General features: G+C 37.3%; 1 protein-coding gene across 4 annotated transcripts in view; it reads right to left on the bottom strand.

Annotated features, from left to right (window-relative positions):
* SPATA17 (spermatogenesis associated 17) overlaps positions 1-21,553 on the bottom strand; it is a 191,287-nt gene that overhangs the window by 128,652 nt on the left and 41,082 nt on the right. For all 4 annotated transcript variants that reach the window (XM_073800394.1, XM_019920596.3, XM_033850757.2 and 1 more), the window contains one exon: positions 11,373-11,476. In XM_073800394.1, the coding sequence (XP_073656495.1) occupies positions 11,373-11,476 (104 nt within the window). The remainder of the gene's footprint in view (positions 1-11,372; positions 11,477-21,553) is intronic.

Below are 21,553 nucleotides of genomic sequence, written 5' to 3'. Positions count from 1 at the left end.
ATGGTACCTCCACTGCAAGGAAGTCTAATAAAGTGAGTATTTAGTTTTGTAGGCCCAACAGCAAAGGAGGCGATTTACAAGAAATTCAGAATGGGTTTTAAGTGAGCCTCCTTATGCTATATGTCACAGTTGAAATGTAATTGATACAACTTGCAATAATTCAAAAGTACAAAGAGGCAGTGTATTTTGATTTAAAAAAAGGAAGACTGAGTTCAAATCTCCAGACCCACGACTACTTAGGTGTGTGAACTTACCCAAGTTACTGAAACCCTGATTTTAGCTTTTCATGTTTAAAATACAATAACATATATCCCCAAAGGGGATCTGTGTGATAGATAACATATAAAACCTCACATGCACAACAGGTGCTTAGTAAACATGAGTTACTGTGATTGCAGTCTATTTACTGAGCTGGTCATTGTTTACAATGTCTAAATTTGTCCATATAAAATTTTAGCTTTTTAATTAATTATAAGTTTTCTGATTACTACATACTGATCTTTCTCTTATTGTTATTTACTAAAAACACATAGATATGATATACGAACAGCCAGAGATCTTTGATAAATCTGTATAAAGGATTTCTTTTGTTTATGTTTGCACCATGTAAGCAACTACTCAGTGATGATTTTTGTCCACGCTGTACCTGAGTCTAAAGAGGAAGCTATTATTATCAAGCATGTGTTGAATATTGATGGAGTAGATATACTCCAGATTCTTAGTGTTTCCATTAGTATTTTCCCACTTAATATTAATTCTGACTTAAAAATGAAGTTGATGAAAGTTCTGGAGAATCCATATGTGACAGCAAAAGGGGAGCAAATACCAACACTACTGACTGATTTTTTCACTCTAGCAGCTCCAGCTTTACTTTTGCGGGGCTGCGCACGCTACCAGTCTGAAAGGACATGCTGATTTCCTTCAGGTTTCTATTTCTTTGTTAATTAAAGCACAATTGGAAATGTGCTGCCTAGCAAGCTTTATGTATTAAAAAGTCTTCAACTCCAAGGAAGTAGAAATCTAGTGCTGTGCTTCCCTGATGCAGAATGTAAGCAATCTCAATGGTCTTCAGTTGTGTCATCAGCCTGATGCATTTGTTGACTCTGCACGATTTCCTGCCAGAGCAAGATTACTTAAAGACAATAAGGGTGGCCATATGGAGTCTCCCAGATAACCATTATAAGGATGAGAGACTATGCTCAAATCTTCAGTTTCCTAAAAACTAGATGCATATTTATAGAAATGACTCAAGGTTTTGTTTTTTGGCTTTATCCTTGAAAACAAATGCAAATTAGCAGATTACGAAGACAGCAGTTAACACAAATATTGAAATAAATATTTTGAAACAGCAGGCTGTTAGTTCTGGATTGCGACTATCGTCCCTGGGAATAAACACTGACAGTTAAACAGGAAATACTGAGAGAGGAACTGTAAATTTTAAGACCTAAGAGAATTTCTCATAGTTGAAATGGAAGTTGTTCACTCAAAAGTAATAGCAAAGGACAAAGGACAGAAAGTCAGAGTTTAATATGCTCAGTTAAGCACATGGGTATATGGATTCCAGCATAACCAAGGAGACCCAAGCATGCAGCCCAGTTCATGCCAATATGGGAGAGCTGCCTAGGGCTCTTAGAAGGACTGGAGGTTGTTTCCATAAATGTGTTGCTTCATCAGCCCTATCCAGATCAGAAAGAGCTGAAAATGCAGTCAATAGACTTTGACTTCTCCAATTGCGCATTCTGGGAAGCATGTCGATGAATACAAGGCCTCTTAAATATAATACTAAAATTGTAATAATGGTCATATTAATGATAAATACATTAGTCATCCTTCTCCAACACTAGTGATTTGTCGGGGTGTTGCCACTCTGAGATAACCTTTTCTAACTATGGGAATATAAAACAACCTTTATGCATCAGGAGTATATACAAGGGATTTCAAAACTATCTTTTAGTATTACAAATTGTTTTTTAATTTCACAATAGTTAAATTTAGAGCACTTTTAACTTTAGATTAGATTTTTAAATACATAATTATAATGTGTATATATAAAATATTTACATGTATTATCATATCTGTCTTGGTCATGGTAAATGATAGTTTAATACCATATACTTATGGAATATGTATAAGGAATATGGAATATTCCTTATTCCTTATAAGATTAGTTTTCTTTAAATTTTCCTAGCGCCTTTATGGAATTCAAAGTGCTTTGAGTTTTGTGGCAAATAAATATATAGATTTGTTTTCTTTTAAATATATTTATTACCATATGAAGCAAATGATCTCTGATTTAAAGAGAATTGGGAATCTCTTAGCTTGTCATCAAATGCAGAAATTCTTTCTATACAAAGGTCTACCTGACACTTTAGATGAATCCTTCTGTTGGAATATTTTGTAGCTCACAAGTCAGCCTATCACTGAGTAGTACTGAATTACTGGAAATATATTTTTCATGTTGAACGCAAATCTACCCATTTGCCTTAATTTTTTCCCTTTTTATAAATGTAGTGCGTGACAGTTCTTTAAAATTTGAAGACTGACATCATGCCTTCATTTAGGCTGCTGTTTTCCAGTCTCAGAACTCCAACTCTTCATGATTTCTAAGTCCCTTAAATTCCTGGTCGTTTTCTGTTGGATGCAGATTTTTGAGTCAATATTCATCATAAATAGTGACATCCAGAATTTAACACTATGCATCAAACATGGTCCAACTGAGAAACTTTTATTTCCTATGATCTTTCTACCATTTCATTCATTTTGAAATGAATTAAGATAGTATTAAAACAGTATAATATACTGGAAAGAGCACCATGTATGAGGTCATAAGATCTAGAATTCCATCTCAGTTCTGCCACAATTTAGCAATTTAACCTTGGGCTACACAGCTACAATGGCCGCACACTTTTGTGTGTTTCTTTAACACATACGTGCAGAGAATGGCGGCATCCAGGTTTTGATCACTTAGGTGAGGGGATCAAAGGTGCGTTCTCTGAAGGAACTGAGAGAAAAGGAATAGGACCCAGAGTGGAAATTTGTAGGTGTGAAGCACGATTCCCTTTTTTCACCATTCACCCAAATGCAGCTACAGCATCTTCTCCCTCAACAGAGTATCAGAAATTTCTTCTTTGGAGAAACTAAATAGCCTGTAAGAAAGACTTCCACATACCGGCATTTGGGCATCCCCCCAGTGAAAGGGGCCAGCTCCCTTGTCCAATCACTTTAAAAGGAACCGAAGCCTGCCAATCAACAAAACCTGCTTATGTACATACACACCCAAACTGGCATTTCAGTTCCTCATGTGCATGTGTAAACAAACAGCTGAAGATCACCAGCTGCGTGAGGAAAGGCTCCAACTTAAAAGGGAAGGTGATAATAACCAATTGAAAAAATAAAAATAAAAACACCACCCTGGAGGAAATCGGTATCACAGAGACTAAATGAAAGTTATCCTCTGAACTTGAATTATTATCAGTGCTGATTATTTTTCATTTGCCACACCTCCAATCCATTCTACACACCTGCACTGGGATCAAGCCCTACAAATTGTTTTACAGATGGGTTTAGTCTAACAGAACACTAGTATTCAGGAGGAAGAAGTTGGGGGTATTTCCTCCTCATTCCTCTCTCTTCTTTGATGCCACACACCTCTGGCAATAACTGAATGCCTCTACAAGTGTAGGTCACGGCCAGGGGTCGGGGGCTCTCACTTCTCCTTGGTTCTCACTATAGCCATTAATGTTATTCCTTCCCCTTAATTCTTCTACCCTAGAAATAGCAACATCGCACTGTTGCTGGTCTCTGGATGCCAAAACCTCTCTTGCTGAGCCCTTAACCCTGTGCACATCTCTGCAATTACCCTTTCATTTAACTCTCTTTATTTGAGGAATAAATCCTGAGGTGGATTCTGCTTCCTGCTAAGACCCTTTCTGCTCCAGTATTTTAGAGAAATATGAGATATTTTATTAATAGAACAGAAGGATACAAAAAAGAAATGATCAAAAGAGTAGAAATATTTCATGAAAGTTAAAAATTATTGCTAAAATAAAAATTTCAGTAGAAGGGTAGGAAGGAAGTCTCTCACAAAAGTAGAATGGGAGGATAAAGGCCCAGGATAAGGAAAGGGGCAGAAAAGTATAAGAGACTCCCCACGTAACTTCTGGAGGTCCATCATCCAGCCAATAAAAGAACAAAGAAAAGGGCTTCCCTGGTGGCGCAGTGGTTAAGAGTCCGCCTGCTGATGCAGGGGACATGGGTTCGTGCCCTGGTCCAGGAGGATCCCACATGCCACAGAGCGGCTGGGCCCGTGAGCCATGGTCGCTGAGCCTGCGTGTCCAGAGCCTGTGCTCCACAACGGGAGAGGCCACAACAGAGAGAGGCCCGCATACAGCCAAAAAAAAAAAAAAAAAAAAAAAAAAAAGAATAAAGAAAAATAGAAACAAGGAAATTATCACAGAAATAATATAAGAAAATACTGGAGAACTAAAGTATCCACTGATGCTCAGAACAATGGAAGCAAATAAAAGTCATAGAAGTCATAAAATTGAGAAATTTCAAAAACGTCAGGAAAAAAATTCAAAACATCCTTTAATGACCTACAAATGTACCACTGGATCCTCCAACATGTTCATACCAAGGTCACAACTTCTCCAGGTCACTTCCAGCCAATGACTGAGAATGATGGGGTACTAAGGCAGGATCATTCTGGCAAGACAGCAGACTCCTCCAAAGGGTAACTTTGGCTTGAGGACGAGCCATCAGCCTTTCTTGAAAACGTGCTGCAATCCCAGTCTTTCCCCAATTTTTCTTCCTTCTCTCTCTTCATAGGTGTCAGACTTGTGCTACAGACTGAAGGTTTTCCCCACTTCGTCCTGCTTCTTCCCCCCAATAAACTTCTTGCACATCTAATTCCATCTTAGCATCTGTTTCTCGGTGAACTTTAATTAACACACATTGAAAAAGGGAAAAAAATAGATCACTTTCAAAGAGAGGAGAAACAGAATAGTGAGTATTTAGCAATTTTGAATGTTAAAAATAAGGGAGCAACTCCTTCAAAATTCTAAGGAAAAATAATTTGCAACCTAGAATGTTATATGCAGCCAAGCTACTAATCAAATTTCAGGATAGAATAAGACATTTAAAATAAGCAAAGACTCCAAAAATTGCCTTCCATGATCATTATTATAGCAGTTGCTCCAGGAAAAACAAGGAAATAAATCGTGAAAAGGTAACACAGATCCACAGAATAGTGAGTCCAGCCCAGGAGAAAGGAAGTTAAGAAATGTCTTCTCAAGAAGACATCTTTATTGTGTCTAGAGAAAATTCAGTTTGTTTGGAGCAGGACGAAGGGGAGGCCAAAGAGGGCATGCTCCAGAGGAAAGGGGGACTTAATTGGATTTCCTACTAAGATAGAATAACTGGAAAATAATTAATGGCATATATAATTTGCATATAAGAGGAAAAAATAAGGAAGATAGAAATTAACCAAAAAAGGAATAAAGTAAATATACTCATCCTACATTAATTGCTTTTGTAAAGAACCCTACTTCCATAATCACAAAAATGTAAATACTGATATAGATTCATCTAAAAAGAGATACAAGTGGAGGTGAGAAGTATAAGAGAGTTAAATCCTCCTCTACCATATTATATACAACTAATTTAAAAGATCTGAGGTGTAAAATCAGGCAATATCAGATCAGCATATAGTTTAGAAACATTCAGTGAGTACAAGAAATAGCAGGACTTCCCTGGTGGTGCAGTGGTAAAGAATCTGCCTGCCAATGCAGAGGACACGGGTTCGAGCCCTGGTCCGGGAAAATCCCACATGCTGCAAAGCAACTAAGCCTGTGCATCACAACTACTGAGCCTGCACTCTACAGCCCGTGAGCCACAACTACTGAGCTCACGTGCCTCAATTACTGAAGCCCATGAGCCTAGAGCCCATGCTCTGCAACAAGAGAATAAGTCACCGCAACGAGAAGCCCGCGCACCGCAACAAAGAGTAGCCCCCGCTCGCCACAACTAGAGAAAGCCCACACGCAGCAATGAAGGCCCAATGCAGCCCAAAATAAATAAATTTATAAAAAAATAAAAGAAGAAGAAGAAATAGCTAAGAGAAGAAAGTGATAACCATTAGGGACTGGGTAAAATAATGTGGTATGGCAATTCTTTTATCTAATATAAAACATTTGTTAATAGGTAATATATTTAACAATATGCATGTGTTATGTTGATATATATTCTTCTTTACCATAAAATGGTAAAAGAATTCTAAATTAAAAAAGAAAACTCTAAGTTTTCATTGATTGTCTCTTTCCCAGCTTTTGTACTATGTTCTATTCTTTGCTTTTCCTTCGAGCTCTCTGAAAGACAGTTTTTAGACATGGTTTAATGTCACAAAATACTGACGACTTACATTGTACTTGGCGATTAATGTTTCTATAAACTAAAAACATATATATATATACAACCTAATTCATGAAATTTTATATCTGTTTGCTTACTTTGAAAATAGCCTCATATAAAACTGAATGTTAATTCTGTAATATCATAGGGAGGTATATATTTACAAATATTGGCTCCGTTTTTCTCTATCTTGTCCTTGATAATAATAGCTGCTATTTGAAGAATGTCAGTTATATGCTCAATGATTCCTATACTGCATGCCTCACAAAAATTCTGCAAAGTAAATACTGCTGCTCCAAAGTGTACAGATGAAGAGCCCTAATTTCTGAAAGATTAAGTAACTATTTCAAGGTTACAAAACTAGACAGTGGCAGAACCATGATCTTAATCCCCGTTGATCTGAGTCCAAAGTTAGTGTTCTTGACCACTCATTCTTGAATTTGTTAGCTTAAAGTTTTCATGACGTAACCAAGAGAAATAAAAACATACGGCCACACAAAAACTTGTCCATGAGTGTTCATAGCACCATCATTCATAATAGTCAAAAAGCAGAAACAACTCAAATGTTCATCAACTGATAAATGGATAAATAACATGTGGCTTAGCCATAAAATGGAATATTAATTGGTAGGAAAAAGGAATATAGTACTAATATATGCTACAAAATGGATAAACCTTGAAAACGTCGGGCTAGGGGAAAGAAGTCAGTCACAAAAGACCACATATTATAAGATTCAATTTATTTGCAACGTCCAGAATAGGCAAATCTACAGAGACAGAAAGTAGATTAGGGGTTGCCTAGGACTGGGCAGGAATGGGAAGAATGGTAGGGGTGGGGGAGTGACTGGAAAGGGTATAGGATTTCTTTTTATGATGATGAAAATGTTTTAAATTGATTGTGGCGATGGTTGTACAACTTTGTGAATATATCAATGCTAACCTCCACAGAATTGTACATTTTAAATGGATAAAGTGTATGGTATGTGAATTACATCTCAATAAAGCTGTTACAGAAAAAACAAAATAAACAAATATATCCTTTAAAAAAACCTTTGCTGATGTATGCAAAGATAGGTAAAGAATTATACCCATAAAAATCTTTCTAGCCAAACCAGGGCTACACAAAATCAACATGCTGAAAAACTAATTTGCTTTGATGAATGACAAATCTACACTCAAAACAGACCTATTGTTATGCACTATTAACAACCAACAACTACACTGAAGCATTAAACTTGGGGGAATATATTACTTTTAGCTTGAACTTCCGTCCAAAAAAAAGGTCAGTTTTCTGCACTTCAAGCTAATAATGTTTTATTAAAGCTACTAATCTGTAACTCTGTAGCTAATTTTTAATTTCATTATATAATTTTCTCATTCACAACCTGGGGCAATTTTTGCATATCAAGCTAGATATTACAAAGAAACTTGTCTACCAAATGCAGACTCAGCCTGAAATTAATCAATTCCATTTAGCTTTGTGATAAGTCCACTCTTGGTTAAAGAATATATCCTTGTGTGTATATATATATATATATATATATATATATATATATATATATATATAGTTTTTTACTATTAACTATAGAATAGATAAACTATTTCTATTAATGAAGGAGCAGATAAGCTAAAGTTATAAGCCCAGTGTTGTCTGGCCTTGAATTGTGCAACACAATTCTAGTGCAAAACGTATTCTGATATAAAATATATTTTACTAATTTATTTTCTGTAAATGATTTTATCCTGTCCAAAGACAGAGGGGTAAGACAGAAATAAAGACACAGACCTACTAGAGAATGGACTTGAGGATATGGGGAGGGGGAAGGGTGAGCTGTGACAAAGCGAGAGAGAGGCATGGACATATACACACTACCAAACGTGAGGTAGATAGCTAGTGGGAAGCAGCCGCATAGCACAGGAAGATCAGCTCGGTGCTTAGTGACCACCTAGAGGGGTGGGATACGGAGGGTGGGCGGGAGACGCAAGAGGGAGGAGATATGGGGATATAAGTATACGTATAGCTGATTCACTTTGTTATACAGCAGAAACTAACACAACATTGTAAAGCAATCATACTCCAATAAAGATGTTAAAAAAAATTGCCTTAAGTTAATGTAAAGTAACTTTTGTCCTAGGCAAATGCTGAAAATCAACGTGCTTATTGAACAAATATTATATGCAAGTCACTGTACATGGAAAGTATCCTCTAAGGTGGCCTCCAACAATCCCCACTCCAGAAGTCATCCCCTTGTGTGATCCTCCCCTTTGAGTGTGGGATGAACCTAGTCTCTTACTTTAAATGAATAGGATACAGCAAAAGTGATAAGATGTCACTTCTGATATTAGGTTACCAAAAGGATACGGCTTCCATCTTGGATGTTTTCTCCTGTTCTCTGGTTCAGTTGCTCTGAAGGAAGCCAATTTCCATGTTATAAGCTGTCCTATGGAGAGGTCCACGTGGCAAGAAACTGAGGTATGCCAGTGGCCAATGGCCGGAGGAATTGAGGCCGCTGTGAGTGAGCTTAGAAGTGGATCTTCCCCCAGTCGAGCCTCCATATGAGACGGCAGCTCTGGCCGAGAGCCAGATGGCAACCTCATGAGAGACCTTGGCCCAGGCACAGAGCAAAGCCCTCCCAGATTCCTGATAGATAAAATGATGAGATAATAAGCGTGTATTGTTTTAAGCTGCTTTGGGTGGAATTTGTTATGAAGGAAAAGGTAACTAGAGTCTGGATTCCAATGATTTTCAATGGAAAATAGGATAAAGAAACATGAAGAAACAATCCAAACAAATCTGTTGCATATTCTTCCATGAGAAAGAAGAAAACACTTTATTTCAGTAAAATTAATACCCTAATAGATATTTTTTAAATGTACCAGACTATTTAAATATAACTATTATGAAAAATACAATTGAACATGCATGCCAAAACATAGATGTAATCATGTTGCTGCTCTCCTTAAAAAGGAAGTCCACTCCAAGCTTTAATATGGCCTAAAATGCCCTGGTATGTTATGGTCCCTGCTGGATTTATCCCTAGCCAATCCTTCCATCATGTTCCATGCACCATGTCCCTACCACCCCCAGAGCACAGCCCTAGCCCTTCCCCAACACTGTCTTTTTACAATACCCCATTCCAAGTTAAAAATAACAACGATAATAATAGCAAAGGAACTACAAACAGTCTAGGAATAAATACAAGAACAAAGAGGGGGTAAACAATTAGGAAATTAATCACTGATGGAGAATATACACCTGAAAAATATATGACCTCTAAGAGAGGTAGAAGTAAAAAGAATAAGTCCGTAATATGATAAAGAATACCAGGCTAAACCAAATTGTCAGCACAGATACACCAGACTCTCTAGTGGCTAGACATATTCCCAGTAAAATCAGGAACAAAACAAGGATAAATGGAAATATCTGTTGAACAGAAGAAACAGGCCTTTCTAAAACCACCTTCCACGTGTTTGTCTCTTTGAGAACCTTCTCCTATTCAGGCATAGGACTTGGATGAAGCAAGTGAGGCCTCTAAAATGTAAAATTTAAGGATACACTCTCAAGGCTGGGAAAGTGCAGGGTCGGCAGCTGCATGACCCTGGCAGTGAGCGCCTCCTTAACTTCTGTGCCTTAAGAGTCTCCCTTGCCTCACACTAGGCCCAGTCCTACTCAAATTCTCCCTCTTGCATCTTCCACTAGCTCTTTCCTCCTGACAAGCTCAAGCCTGCCATTTACAGCCAGCCAGCCCATCAAGAGAACTCTGGATTTCTTAGGAAGAAAGTAAATAGCAGCCCCTGTGGCCCACATGTTTCTGAGTGTTCCAACTTTTCTCATTAACTAAGTCCTATTCCAGCTTCCCCAAATCTTCATTGCTATTTCCAAGGAAATCAACTTTATAAATTCCCCATACTCAATCTCCAAAGACCAGACTCTTTTATACACACAACATATGCGAGAAAGTTAAAAGTGGGGAAGTCAGTTTTTAGACATTTCTTATGATATATATATATAATTTTAGGGTCTCAGAGAACACCTTTGTCCTAACAATGTCGATTGTTTTCTCTAGTTCAAAAAACGTTAAGAGTAAAATGAGATAATGTATGTGAAAACTGAAAGTAAAACTATTATGTAAATGTCAACTATGATTCGTCACTATTTCCTTTTTATTGAAATGGGGCAATATTACAAGAGGAGAAGACTAGCTTTTTTTTTTTTTTTTTTTGCTGTACGCCGGCCTCTCACTGTTGCGGCCTCTCCCGTTGTGGAGCACAGGCTCCGGACGCGCAGGCTCAGCGGCCATGGCTCACGGGCCCAGCCGCTCCGTGGCATGGACCCGTGTCCCCTGCATCGGCAGGCAGACCCTCAACCACTGTGCCACCAGGGAAGCCCAAGACTAGCGATTTTTGAAGTAATATGAAAACTTAGCACATAGAGCTTTGGTAAAGCTGAATGAATAGTGCTGCAATAACTTTAAATCTACAGAAGACATCGCCCTAAGGCCTAAATCCAGGTGTTATCTTTCTATGCGTTTACAGAAATAAAAACCGACAGTAAAACACTCCATTTTAATGTGTTCCATAATGTTTTCTTCTTTGAGAGGGAAGTTCTTGCCGATGAACATGTTCTGAGGATTGTCATACTTAAGCCTTCATCTATGTAATCCTTTTACAGATAAATCCATCTCAAAATGAGGCAATTTTACTGAAACTAAGCTATTTGCATAGTGTCAAGGTAGGCCTACGACACACATGAATAATCTAATTTACAGTCAAGAGTATAAGATATTTAAAAATACAACAGCCTCAAATTGTTAAAGAGAATCAGATATCTCTATCTTATCAATAAATTTCTGCCTAAAATATCACTTAGTTTTAGAAAGCATTCCTAAGTCTGATCATGATCAACATCTATGGAGTAACCTTTCTAAAATTGTGACGAGTAGGCTAGTGATTATACTACTCACCTAACTGCATCATTGGTCTCTGAAACAGCTTTCAGGTACTCCTTCAAATAAAAATAATTAAAGCAGTATTTCCGAATCTTATAGCCTCGCCATCGCCTCTGAATCTATTGAATTAAATAAAAAGATGAAATATGCCAGTGAACATTTTTAGTGAAAACATTAATAATTCTTCAAAATCAAGGTAATGATGATGACTCCTATCAAATAAAGTCTTAGGCTTTTCCACTAATATAACAGTTGCAAATATAGGTTGTACTCATAGATTTATTATAAAATATTATAAAGACAAAAACATACTCTAGGTTACTATAATTTTTTATAATATTTATCATTGTTTTACAAATACTAAACGTGAAATTAACTATGGAAAGATCAAAAATTTGCTTTACCAATTCCTAACTCTTCTGCTTCCTGACCAAACAAATTTTTTGTTTTTCATAACCAACGGGCTTGAAGATTGTATTTCATCTCATTGAAATCGATGTTTTTAATGGACTTTTTTTTTTTGGCCACACCATGCAGCTTACAGGATCTTAGTTCCCTGACCAGGAATTGAACCCAGGGCCGTGGCAGAGAAACCACCGAGTCCTAACCACTGGACTGCTAAGGAACTCCCTTTAATGGGCTTTTTAAATTCAGTGCTATCAAAATCTTTAAACAAAATGTTGTCTTGTACCTTCACCATGACATTTTAATACTTCTTTAATAATAACAGTAGGTAACATTTATTGAGCTCTTATTATGTGTGAGGCACTATTCTAAGGGTTTTGTTTGTATGTACGCATTTAATCATTAGAACATTTCTATGAGATATTTACAGATGAGAAAACTGCTGAAAAGAGAAGTTATTCAATTTTCCCGTAATTACTCAGCTATTAGTGATGGATTCAGGAATCAAATTAGGACTCAGGGGGCCCATTCTCTAAACCACTGCAATACAGAACTGTGAACTGCAATTTTCAATGAACAAATATTTCTGTTGAAAGTATCTTTTTTTCTTTTTTGAGAGGAGAGGAGTGTTGGTGTCTAAGTGTCTAAGTTAAGTGGGCTACTAGATGCCTTAAAAGCCCCAGTAATCATAAGAAGAATCAATCTCTTTAAGCTCTATTTTTGCTAATACAACCTCTATTAGAAAAACTCAAAACAAAAATTATAATGTATAGATCCTAATTTTGTGGAAAACCAAAAAAAACTCAACTTCTTTAAAGGAGTAGAAGAAGAAGAAATAGAAAAAATTGAAAAAAATGTTAACTTAGCCTTGTATAAAGACTTAACTTCATTCTCTAAAATTTTCCAGCAGTTTCCATATATTTATGAATTATTCACATACTATGAACGATTCTTTTTCTGGATATGAAGTCCTTCCAATGTTTTGCAAAGTTAGCTAGGCTAGGAACACACATCTTTAAAATTTATTTTTTCATAGGAAAAAGTAATTAATAAGAGAATGAGCCTCAGTCCGTTGGGTTTTATCCCAAAAGCCTATGATTTTTTTACTAAATATGCTGAGTTTAAAATTTTTATAACCTTGAATGCTGGATCTATAAGAATAAACAGGAAAAATATTTTACTTGAATTATGAGCCCTTATTTTTCTCTGTTGTAAAATATGGCCATTTAAAAGGTATTTTACAATCTGAAATATTAAATGTGAAGACTTTGAAGAAATGTTTCAGTCAACCTCCCAGTATGGGAATGACTAAAATAACTGAAGTTATGCAAAACCACTTATCTTACTGTTCTTATTATAAGAAAAATTAAATCAGAGAAATTAATTCTGCAAAGTAAAACTAAGTAGAATAACAAGCTAGTGTAACGATGTTATAGAATGTGTCTTTCTAAATATTTTCCAAATGATCTTAATTTAGAGCTTAGTTATTTAAATAAAGAAAAATTAATTTTTCTAAAGTTCTATACTCAGTTTAGAAACTACCTCCCTCTAATTTGACCAAAACTGTATTATGGCTGGCAAAGAGACAGGAGGAATTGATACAAAAACCATTTTCCTAATGAAAAAGAATAACCAATTGTAATATGTATCTATATATATATATATATATATATATATAAATTATACATGTGAATAATGACTATTTTCCTGGCTTATTTAATTTAATCATTACAATATCATTCTGAAGTAGAGACTATTAGCCTTCTTTGATAAAAGAGGCAATTGACACTTAGAGAGCTTAAATAAATGCCTTGGGTCATATAGCTGGTTGGATGGCTTCACATGAATTTCAGCTTACTTTTATTGCATATATAGTATTAATTGTATTAAAGACAGGAACAGTTGTAAACAAAACTACTGATAGAAAATCCATCATTGGCAATAGAAGTGACTCAGGAAGCATGGGAAAATATTAGGATATCATACTGTTAAGGGATGGACTACCTATTACATGAAAACACCACTGAATTTTAAATAAAATAAGATTAAATGTGCCAGAAAACGTAAAACATGCATGCTGAAGTACTGAGAAGGAAAGATGGAGGATGGTGGTTTATGATTAGGTCATGGCAGAGTAGTGGAGATGCCCACTTGGAGAAAAGAAGTTGAAGGGGCAAACTCTGAAATTGGCTGAAAAATCTGTGCCAGTCGGAAGGGAACTAACAGAGGCCAATGGCATGGGCTCCTTCCCACTCCACACTGAGCAACTAAAGAAACAGCACTAACCACACCCTCAGAGTCCACCATTAAGCTCTCAGACAGTCTTCCAATGCACCAACTCCTTAAACATCTACCCCAAAGCATGCTACGATTCCTTTCCAAGACAAATCCTGGTATTCACAACTGGGTATTAAAGCTCATAACAGGTTATAGGATGGTTAAGATAACAAATTAAAACTCATCCACACTGAAGTATAATAATCAACGTTTCAATGCCTTTGTTAGAGGGGAGTGAGTGAAAACAGCTGGAAGAAGCTGGGCGTGTGAGTGGGTGAAGATGCCGCCATCCAGTGAAGTAAAGAATCTAAAATTTACTGAACTCCATGAATGTGCTGGGTATTAGGCTAACTGCTTTAATCCTCATGGTAACCTTGTGAAGAGGGCATGATCTCCATGTTAACAATGAAGAAACTGAGGTTAATAACTTGATTAAGGTCACAGCAATACCAGTAAAAGAGTAAATGACAGAGCCAGGACACAAACCCAGCTCTGTCTTATTCCAAAGCCCAGGCTTTTCCCACTAAAGCATCTGAGGGATGTACTGTATAAAGAGAAAGAGTGTGTGCAACGCTCTTTAATATAAAAGACACCATTTTCTTACATTATAGGGAGCCCAGTTTAACCAGCATCTAATTGATATAAGATACAAATAGCTGAGATTCTACCATACTTCCTGTTATAGGAACAAACGACATCTTAAATTTTGCCTATGTTTCCTGCTGATATCCCAGTACTAGTGAATAAACTTAATTTCTTTTTAAAACAAAGTACTTTCAAGAGGCAAAATGACTTTTGATAACAAAATGACTTTTTGATAACTTCAAGGTGAGTGGGTTACGACTTCCAAAAACGGGCTAGTATTCATGCCCTTCAAAGTAATTAGCAACTTTCAGAAGTGATTGGTATAAAACAATTATTGTCATTGATCAGCTCTGAATAGATAATTTTAAACAAAGTCATTGTGTGCTCAGCAGATTACAGCTTGTTAACGGGCAAGTTCTAAATGACCTCTTAAGCTAGTCAAATCAATGATGCATATTCCTCATTAAGTAACATCAAAATGTAAGTGGTCTTATAAATAATGTTTATTTTAAGCACTAAAATAAATGGCAAAACCTTGATATATCAAAAGCCATCTGTTCATAGAAAAGATTTTCTCTCCATTGGGTTTATTATTATTCCTCAAAATTCATAGTAATCTTAATGTTATCAAAAGAGAGAAAAAATGTTTTGGCACCTAAAATTAAAATTAAAACATGAAAGACAAATTCACTGATGATACCCTTCCCAGGACTAATGCTCTAAATGTATATGAGAGCATATAAATAGGACACATCATAATTATACTTTTACTTATTAGAATGTTCAACATTCTAGAAGACTATGCAGTGAGCACAGAAAGGTGGGTTTACTAAATTTTCAAAGATAGGGTGTTTAAAACTAGTAATATCACAGTTTTCATTCTCAATGCCACTACATTATCATGTCAAAAACATACCTATATATATGTTATATATGTTATATATATATATATATATATATGTTTATATGTTACTCTAGTGGTCCTCTTGTTATTATAGTCCTTTTTTTCCTTTAAGTGAGGATTTCTATCTGAACTAAAATGTCTTGAGGCACTAATTTCAAGTCAAATCATTTAAAATAACTGCAACAATAAAGGATTGGTTGAGACACCCATGAATACCATTGAGAAAGTACATGTGATTGATCAATAACATGGACAAGGTTTCCAGGGTAAAAGAAATTCTACCTTAAACAATTAATTACATCTGCAGTTCTTTAAAACTCTCTAAGTTTTAGATTATTACCATTTTTCATTCCTCACAGATCTTTGAAAATGAAAGGAAAAAGTCTGCTGGAACATATTTTTCAAGAGAGAGCTCCAAGATACTACACGTTAGCACTTCTTGAAATCTGCATTCATATGACATTGTTCCAGTTAGGATTCTAGATGTGTGAGATGACCCAAAGGAGGCTTTTCAAAGGAATTGCAAGGAATCAGTAATGCTTAGAGAGTTTACCTTTGTTAACTTCCAAAGTCTGTGCCAGATTATATATCCTCATTAGGTTAACGTTATTGAAGACCAGTATATTCTAAGAGTTAATTTATAAAGGGAGAGATCCGCAGTTGAAAAACAGCAGTCCTAGTAACTATTTGGTGGGGCTTCTAAACTTTTAACAAAGTTAAAGTCCTCTTTTCTTTCTACTAATTTTTCAGGGTCCAAAACAGGTAGGGCGGAGGTTCAAATACAACCAAATTCAAATTTTTGGATCACAAAAATCTATGTGATCTGCACCTTATACTCCATACAGGAAAGAAATGACAGATTCTCTTTCATCGTTTGCTACATCCTGTACAAAAATCCATTTAAAATTGTAGCAAGAACGGTGTTTTACCTGAGGTTATGATAGATGACAAATCCGGATGCTAACAATAGCAATATGTGAAGACCACAGCTTAAACATTCATTTATAAGGTGACATTTTTCATCCTAAGCCCCATCCAATTCTGCCTACAAGGGGAAGCACGTGACACTGAATTGGGATGTCTCAATTTGGTTTTCAACGAATTATTACTAAATTTAGAATTCCCTGAATGAAATGTACTACCAGTAAGAATGCTCATGAATTACCCGGGTCATGGGGTCAGGCAACCAAGAAAACCAGAGTGTAAGCAATAAAATTTCCCTAACAGCTCAGTCGAGGGTTCATGTAGTTGCTCTCATCCAGATTTCTGAAGAAAGGAGAAGACGACTAGAAGTAAAGGCAAGTCTATATGTGACCAGAAATAACAGGAATGTGGGTACCAGACCTCTTGGGTTCAATTCCTAACACTGTCACTTACCAGCTATGTGACCTTGGGCAAGATACCTTTCTGCGATTCCATTTTCTCATCTTTCAAATTGGAATCATAATGATACCTACCTCAGAGAGTTGCTCATGTCAGACAATAGTTAAAATATTTAAAATACTTAGAATGGTGCCTGGAGAGTGGTAACTGCTATGCAATTGCTAACTGTTGTCATTATTATTTACCAATGTTCCTGACTTACCAAGATTTGGAGTTACGTGGTATTGCAATCTTGTTCTTGCATATATGCCTCAGAGACATATAGCTCTCACTGGCGGTTGGTTTGACTAAGGTATACTCAGGTATCTACCAGCTATATCCATTCACGCTTGGGTAGTAACTATGAGAATCTGGAACCATTCTATTGGGGAAATGGGGACCTCAAAGACACAGTTGAGGCTGAATGGACGTATCCCCAGAAATGGAAGAATTAGATATAAGACATGTGCCACTCCATACAATAGGCTTCATCCCGGATGCGGTCAGCCAGTAAACAAAAGCCATAAAGAAAAAAAAATCGTAAATGTCGAGAACCACGAATCCAAGTACTGGAGAAAAGGAACAAGTAAAAGACCTTAGGATGGATGAAATAATTCCACTAAACTGCACTTGTTTTTGCTACCTGTGGATATTTATAAATGGGCTTTCTACACATGAAGTAATTTTGCCTTTCGTCTTTATAGTATTAGAAAACTGATTCTCCAAGCCCTGTGTTTGGAGGGTCTGAAGTGACACCCAAGTGCTTACGTAGATGCTCAGTAGCATCAGAAATGGAGGGTCAGTTCTGCGCCAGGCCGTAAAAAGATATACAATCGTACATCTAGACGGAACAGGGAGAGAAAGAAGTTGAGTAGATGAATCAACTCATGACATTTGTATAAGATACTAAAAGCTGTTCAAAGAGTGAGAACTGAAAAAAAAGATTGGGGGGCCAAATTTAAACGAGATCCACAGAGCAGCAGCCAAGATGCTGGAGGAAAAGCAGAACCTTAACCTGGAGTAAATTCAAATTAAAGACCAAAAAGGCAATAATGTGTCGCACGGAGAAACGGGAGGAGTAGGGCCCCAGGAGCTAAGATAAAAATTTACTGAGCAATTTACTGCTGTATTAATTGACTGTCACTGGCCTCGCTGCAAATCAGTCGCAGGGGTTTTGTACAGGCACACTGTGGGTTCTGACAGCAGCTGATATCATCGCAAGCCTCCTTCAAGCTTGTACCTGTTACAACATTTTGGCAACGTCACAAAGCTCACGAGGTCTTCCATTCACATATGAACTGCACTGACCAAATATTACCTTCCCATGTCCCGTTTATCCACACCACCTAGCCTAGTCGGGCACTCAAAAAAGCCTTAAAGATCTACCAGCAAAGGCTTAAATAATTTCCATGAAGGCCGCCAAGGGACCTAAACAAAGAATATTTAAAACAAACAACTTTTTTACTCCTTGTTTAAAAAAGCATGAGCCAACGTTCATTGATTTATTCAGGGACATTTATTTAACAACCTAGTATAAGCCAGGAACTGTAGATACAAAGACTAAGAAGATAGGATCCGGGCCCCAAGAGACTTACAGTATTTGGTGGGGGAGGGTGGACACAGGCATGTAAATTAGTAAGGATAATAAATTGTTACAGGTTCTACAACAGAAGTATGTTGATGGTAAAGTAGGGACATTAAAAAAAGGAGAGTGATCAATTCTACACGGGTAGGGGGATGGTAAAATCTTTAGAGAAAAGGTGACCTTTTAAAAAATAAAGGCAGCAATCAAGATATGAATATCTATGACATTAAATAATCACATACATATAATTTGTTCTTCATTATAAAAAAGTGACATCTATTTAGGAATGGATTAGCTACAAATGAAAATTTTAAATTCCTTCTCTTTTCAGAAATGCTCCACTAGCCTCTTTGACAATTGAATATAACTTGTCATGCTAGTAGTCAATAGTCAAATACATAATTTGCAATTGAATCAGTATATGAGGCAGAGTAAGACAAAAGTTTTTTATTTTCTACTGTATGATTTAGGTGCATATATAAAAATATATCTGTCTGAATATTACTGGCCATATAGATTTCTGGTAGTTATCTGTTACTCCTAGAAATTCTTCCACCTGTACACTCACTGCCACCCACATTTTAATCACTTAAAGGGTAGCTCTTTTGAGCAAAGTTACTTCATAGCTTAAAAACTGAAAAGGCAGAGTTGTGGCTAGTAGAAGTAAAACTTCAGCTGCTGGTATCAAGCTAGGGTTGTAATCTTCAGATGTGTATGCCATGAAGGTATGTGGACCACACATTGGTCTCTTCAGCCTCTCATTCCCGCAGAGACAAATTTTCAGAGCACCATCTTGCAAAAAATCCACTTACAAATAGATTTGTCCAAGTCCATTACAAATAAGTTCAGTTCCAGTCATGTGATCACTCAATGCTAAAAATTAATCTTTGTTAGGTAATCACATCAGCCTCTTGTGCCAGCTGATTCCTCATTACCAAGTTACCAAATTAACTCATCCAAACCTCTGAAGGAAGTCTTTGAACATCTTTGTAGAGAAGGGTTTCTATTATAAATTTCCCACAGTAGTATTTACATCTCCACAGAGCCTCACAAAAACTCCTGAGTGTCTTTAGTGGATCATTTCAACCTCTATGTAATGCTCAAGTCTTACTTCCCTTTGCTTTAATGACCACTGCATTCCCACCTCTACTGTTCTCTCCTGGAATGTGTCAAATAAAAAGCAAATATGGGGCTTCCCTGGTGGCACAGTGGTTAAGAATCTGCCTGCCAATGCAGGGGACATGGGTTCCAGCCCTGGTCCAGGAAGATCCCACATGCCGCGGAGCAACTAAGCCCATGCGCTACAACTACTGAGCCTGCGCTCTAGAGCCCGCAAGCCACAACTACTGAGCCCGCGTGCCACAGCTACTGAAGCCTGTGCTCCACTACAAGAGAAGCCACTGCAATGAGAAGCCCGCGCACCTCAACAAGGAGTAGCCCCCGCTCACCGCAACTAGAGAAAGCCCACACGCAGCAACAAAGACCCAATACAGCCATAAATAAATAAATAAATTTATTAAAAAAAAAAAAAAGGAAAGAAAACAAATCTGGACCTAGCAAGGAGAGACTTGATTTGAAAGAATTACTGCAAGAAAGAGGGGGTGAGTGATTCCTGCAGCGATGGAGGTGGACTATTGCGATAAGGAGAATCTTTGACCATAAGATTTGCAAACATGGCGAAACTTAGGCAAAAGGAGTTTTCCTTTTAATAGGAAGGTGTGAACAAGGCTGGAAAGAACCTGATGTGGGGAAGTGGGATAAAAGGGTGGCATAATCATATAGGAGATCTGAGAATGCTTTACCCTGAAGCCCATCTCAGGAGGAGGTACTAAGGAGATGCCGTATGCTGGCTAAAGTTCAGGGACCTAGGGGAAGGAGAGAAGCTTAAGCACAGTTTGGTTAATAAACATGTTTTTTTTTTCCAGTTGACCAATGGAGACAAGCAGTTCAGCTAATCATTTGTGAGGTTAGAAAAATGGGAATTTGGGGGACTGTGTCTGGCCTTGTCATAGGTAAACAAGGGGCCATCCACAGCTAAGTCGTATGGGGAAGGGTGGGTTTCTTTGCAGTAAGCGGCTTCCAAAACACAAAAGAGTTGGGGGGGGAGGGGTTTAAACTTTGCTGTTTTCTAGGATCACAGGACTTAGGGAGAGTTCAATATTGTCCGTTGATTTTAAGCAAAGATGAGGAAACCCTGGGCAATACTATTAGGTGTGACCGAGCAGGACCCTATGGGGCCTTCCCAGAACTGACCCACACCCCGCGACCTCCATCTGCCTCTTGTCTGTAGAGAAGTTTTAGCCTCCTAGGCCTTCCCCAAGTTCCAAAGAGTAAATTTAATCAGAGAAATGAGAAAATGCAGAAAGAAAGGAAAACAGTCAAGCAAGACAAAATAATAATAGTTTAGCCATTATACAAAGTTAAGGACCTTTAGTTCCTCCTCAAGGACTATAGATAATATTCTGAGCCGTATGCTTTGAGCTGTTTTGCAGATACTGAAACCACCACCAAGCAGAAGAAGTTAACTGTATGTTGCCCGCAAGCACGGAGACCCCAGGCCGGTTGGAACCAGAAGGTTGATGATGTTGACTCCTGATGACCTCACCACCAACCAATCGGAAGAATGTTTACTAGCTGATCACACACCCCACAATGCCCCTCCCTCACCCTGTCTTTAAAAACCTTTCCCTGAAAGCCTTCAGGGAGTTCGGGCCTTTTAAGCACTAGCTACCGGAAACCCTTGCTTGGTGCCTGAAATAAATGCTCCACTCTCCTTCACCACAACCTGGTGTCAGTAGATTGGCTTTACTGTGTATGGGCAAGAGGACCCAAGTTTGGTTCTGTAACGTTAGGAAATGTAGCTTTTAGTATGATGTTAGAATAAGTCAAAAACACTGCTTTCTCAATGGCTTGGTTTGATATGAGTTTCTTAGATATGCCCAGTCAAGGTAAAAGGAATCTTAATGATTCAAGCCAGATCAGAATTCAATACAAAATTGGGGGCTAAATAATAAACAAGAAAATGCATTTTTCTAACCCTGACTCCTGTGCCTCTGTCTCCCTTGGTGACCTATGGTG

Source organism: Tursiops truncatus, chromosome 1 (genome assembly GCF_011762595.2).
Source record: "Tursiops truncatus isolate mTurTru1 chromosome 1, mTurTru1.mat.Y, whole genome shotgun sequence".
Lineage (NCBI taxonomy): Eukaryota > Metazoa > Chordata > Mammalia > Artiodactyla > Delphinidae > Tursiops > Tursiops truncatus.
This window is presented reverse-complemented; position numbering and strand designations above follow the sequence as displayed.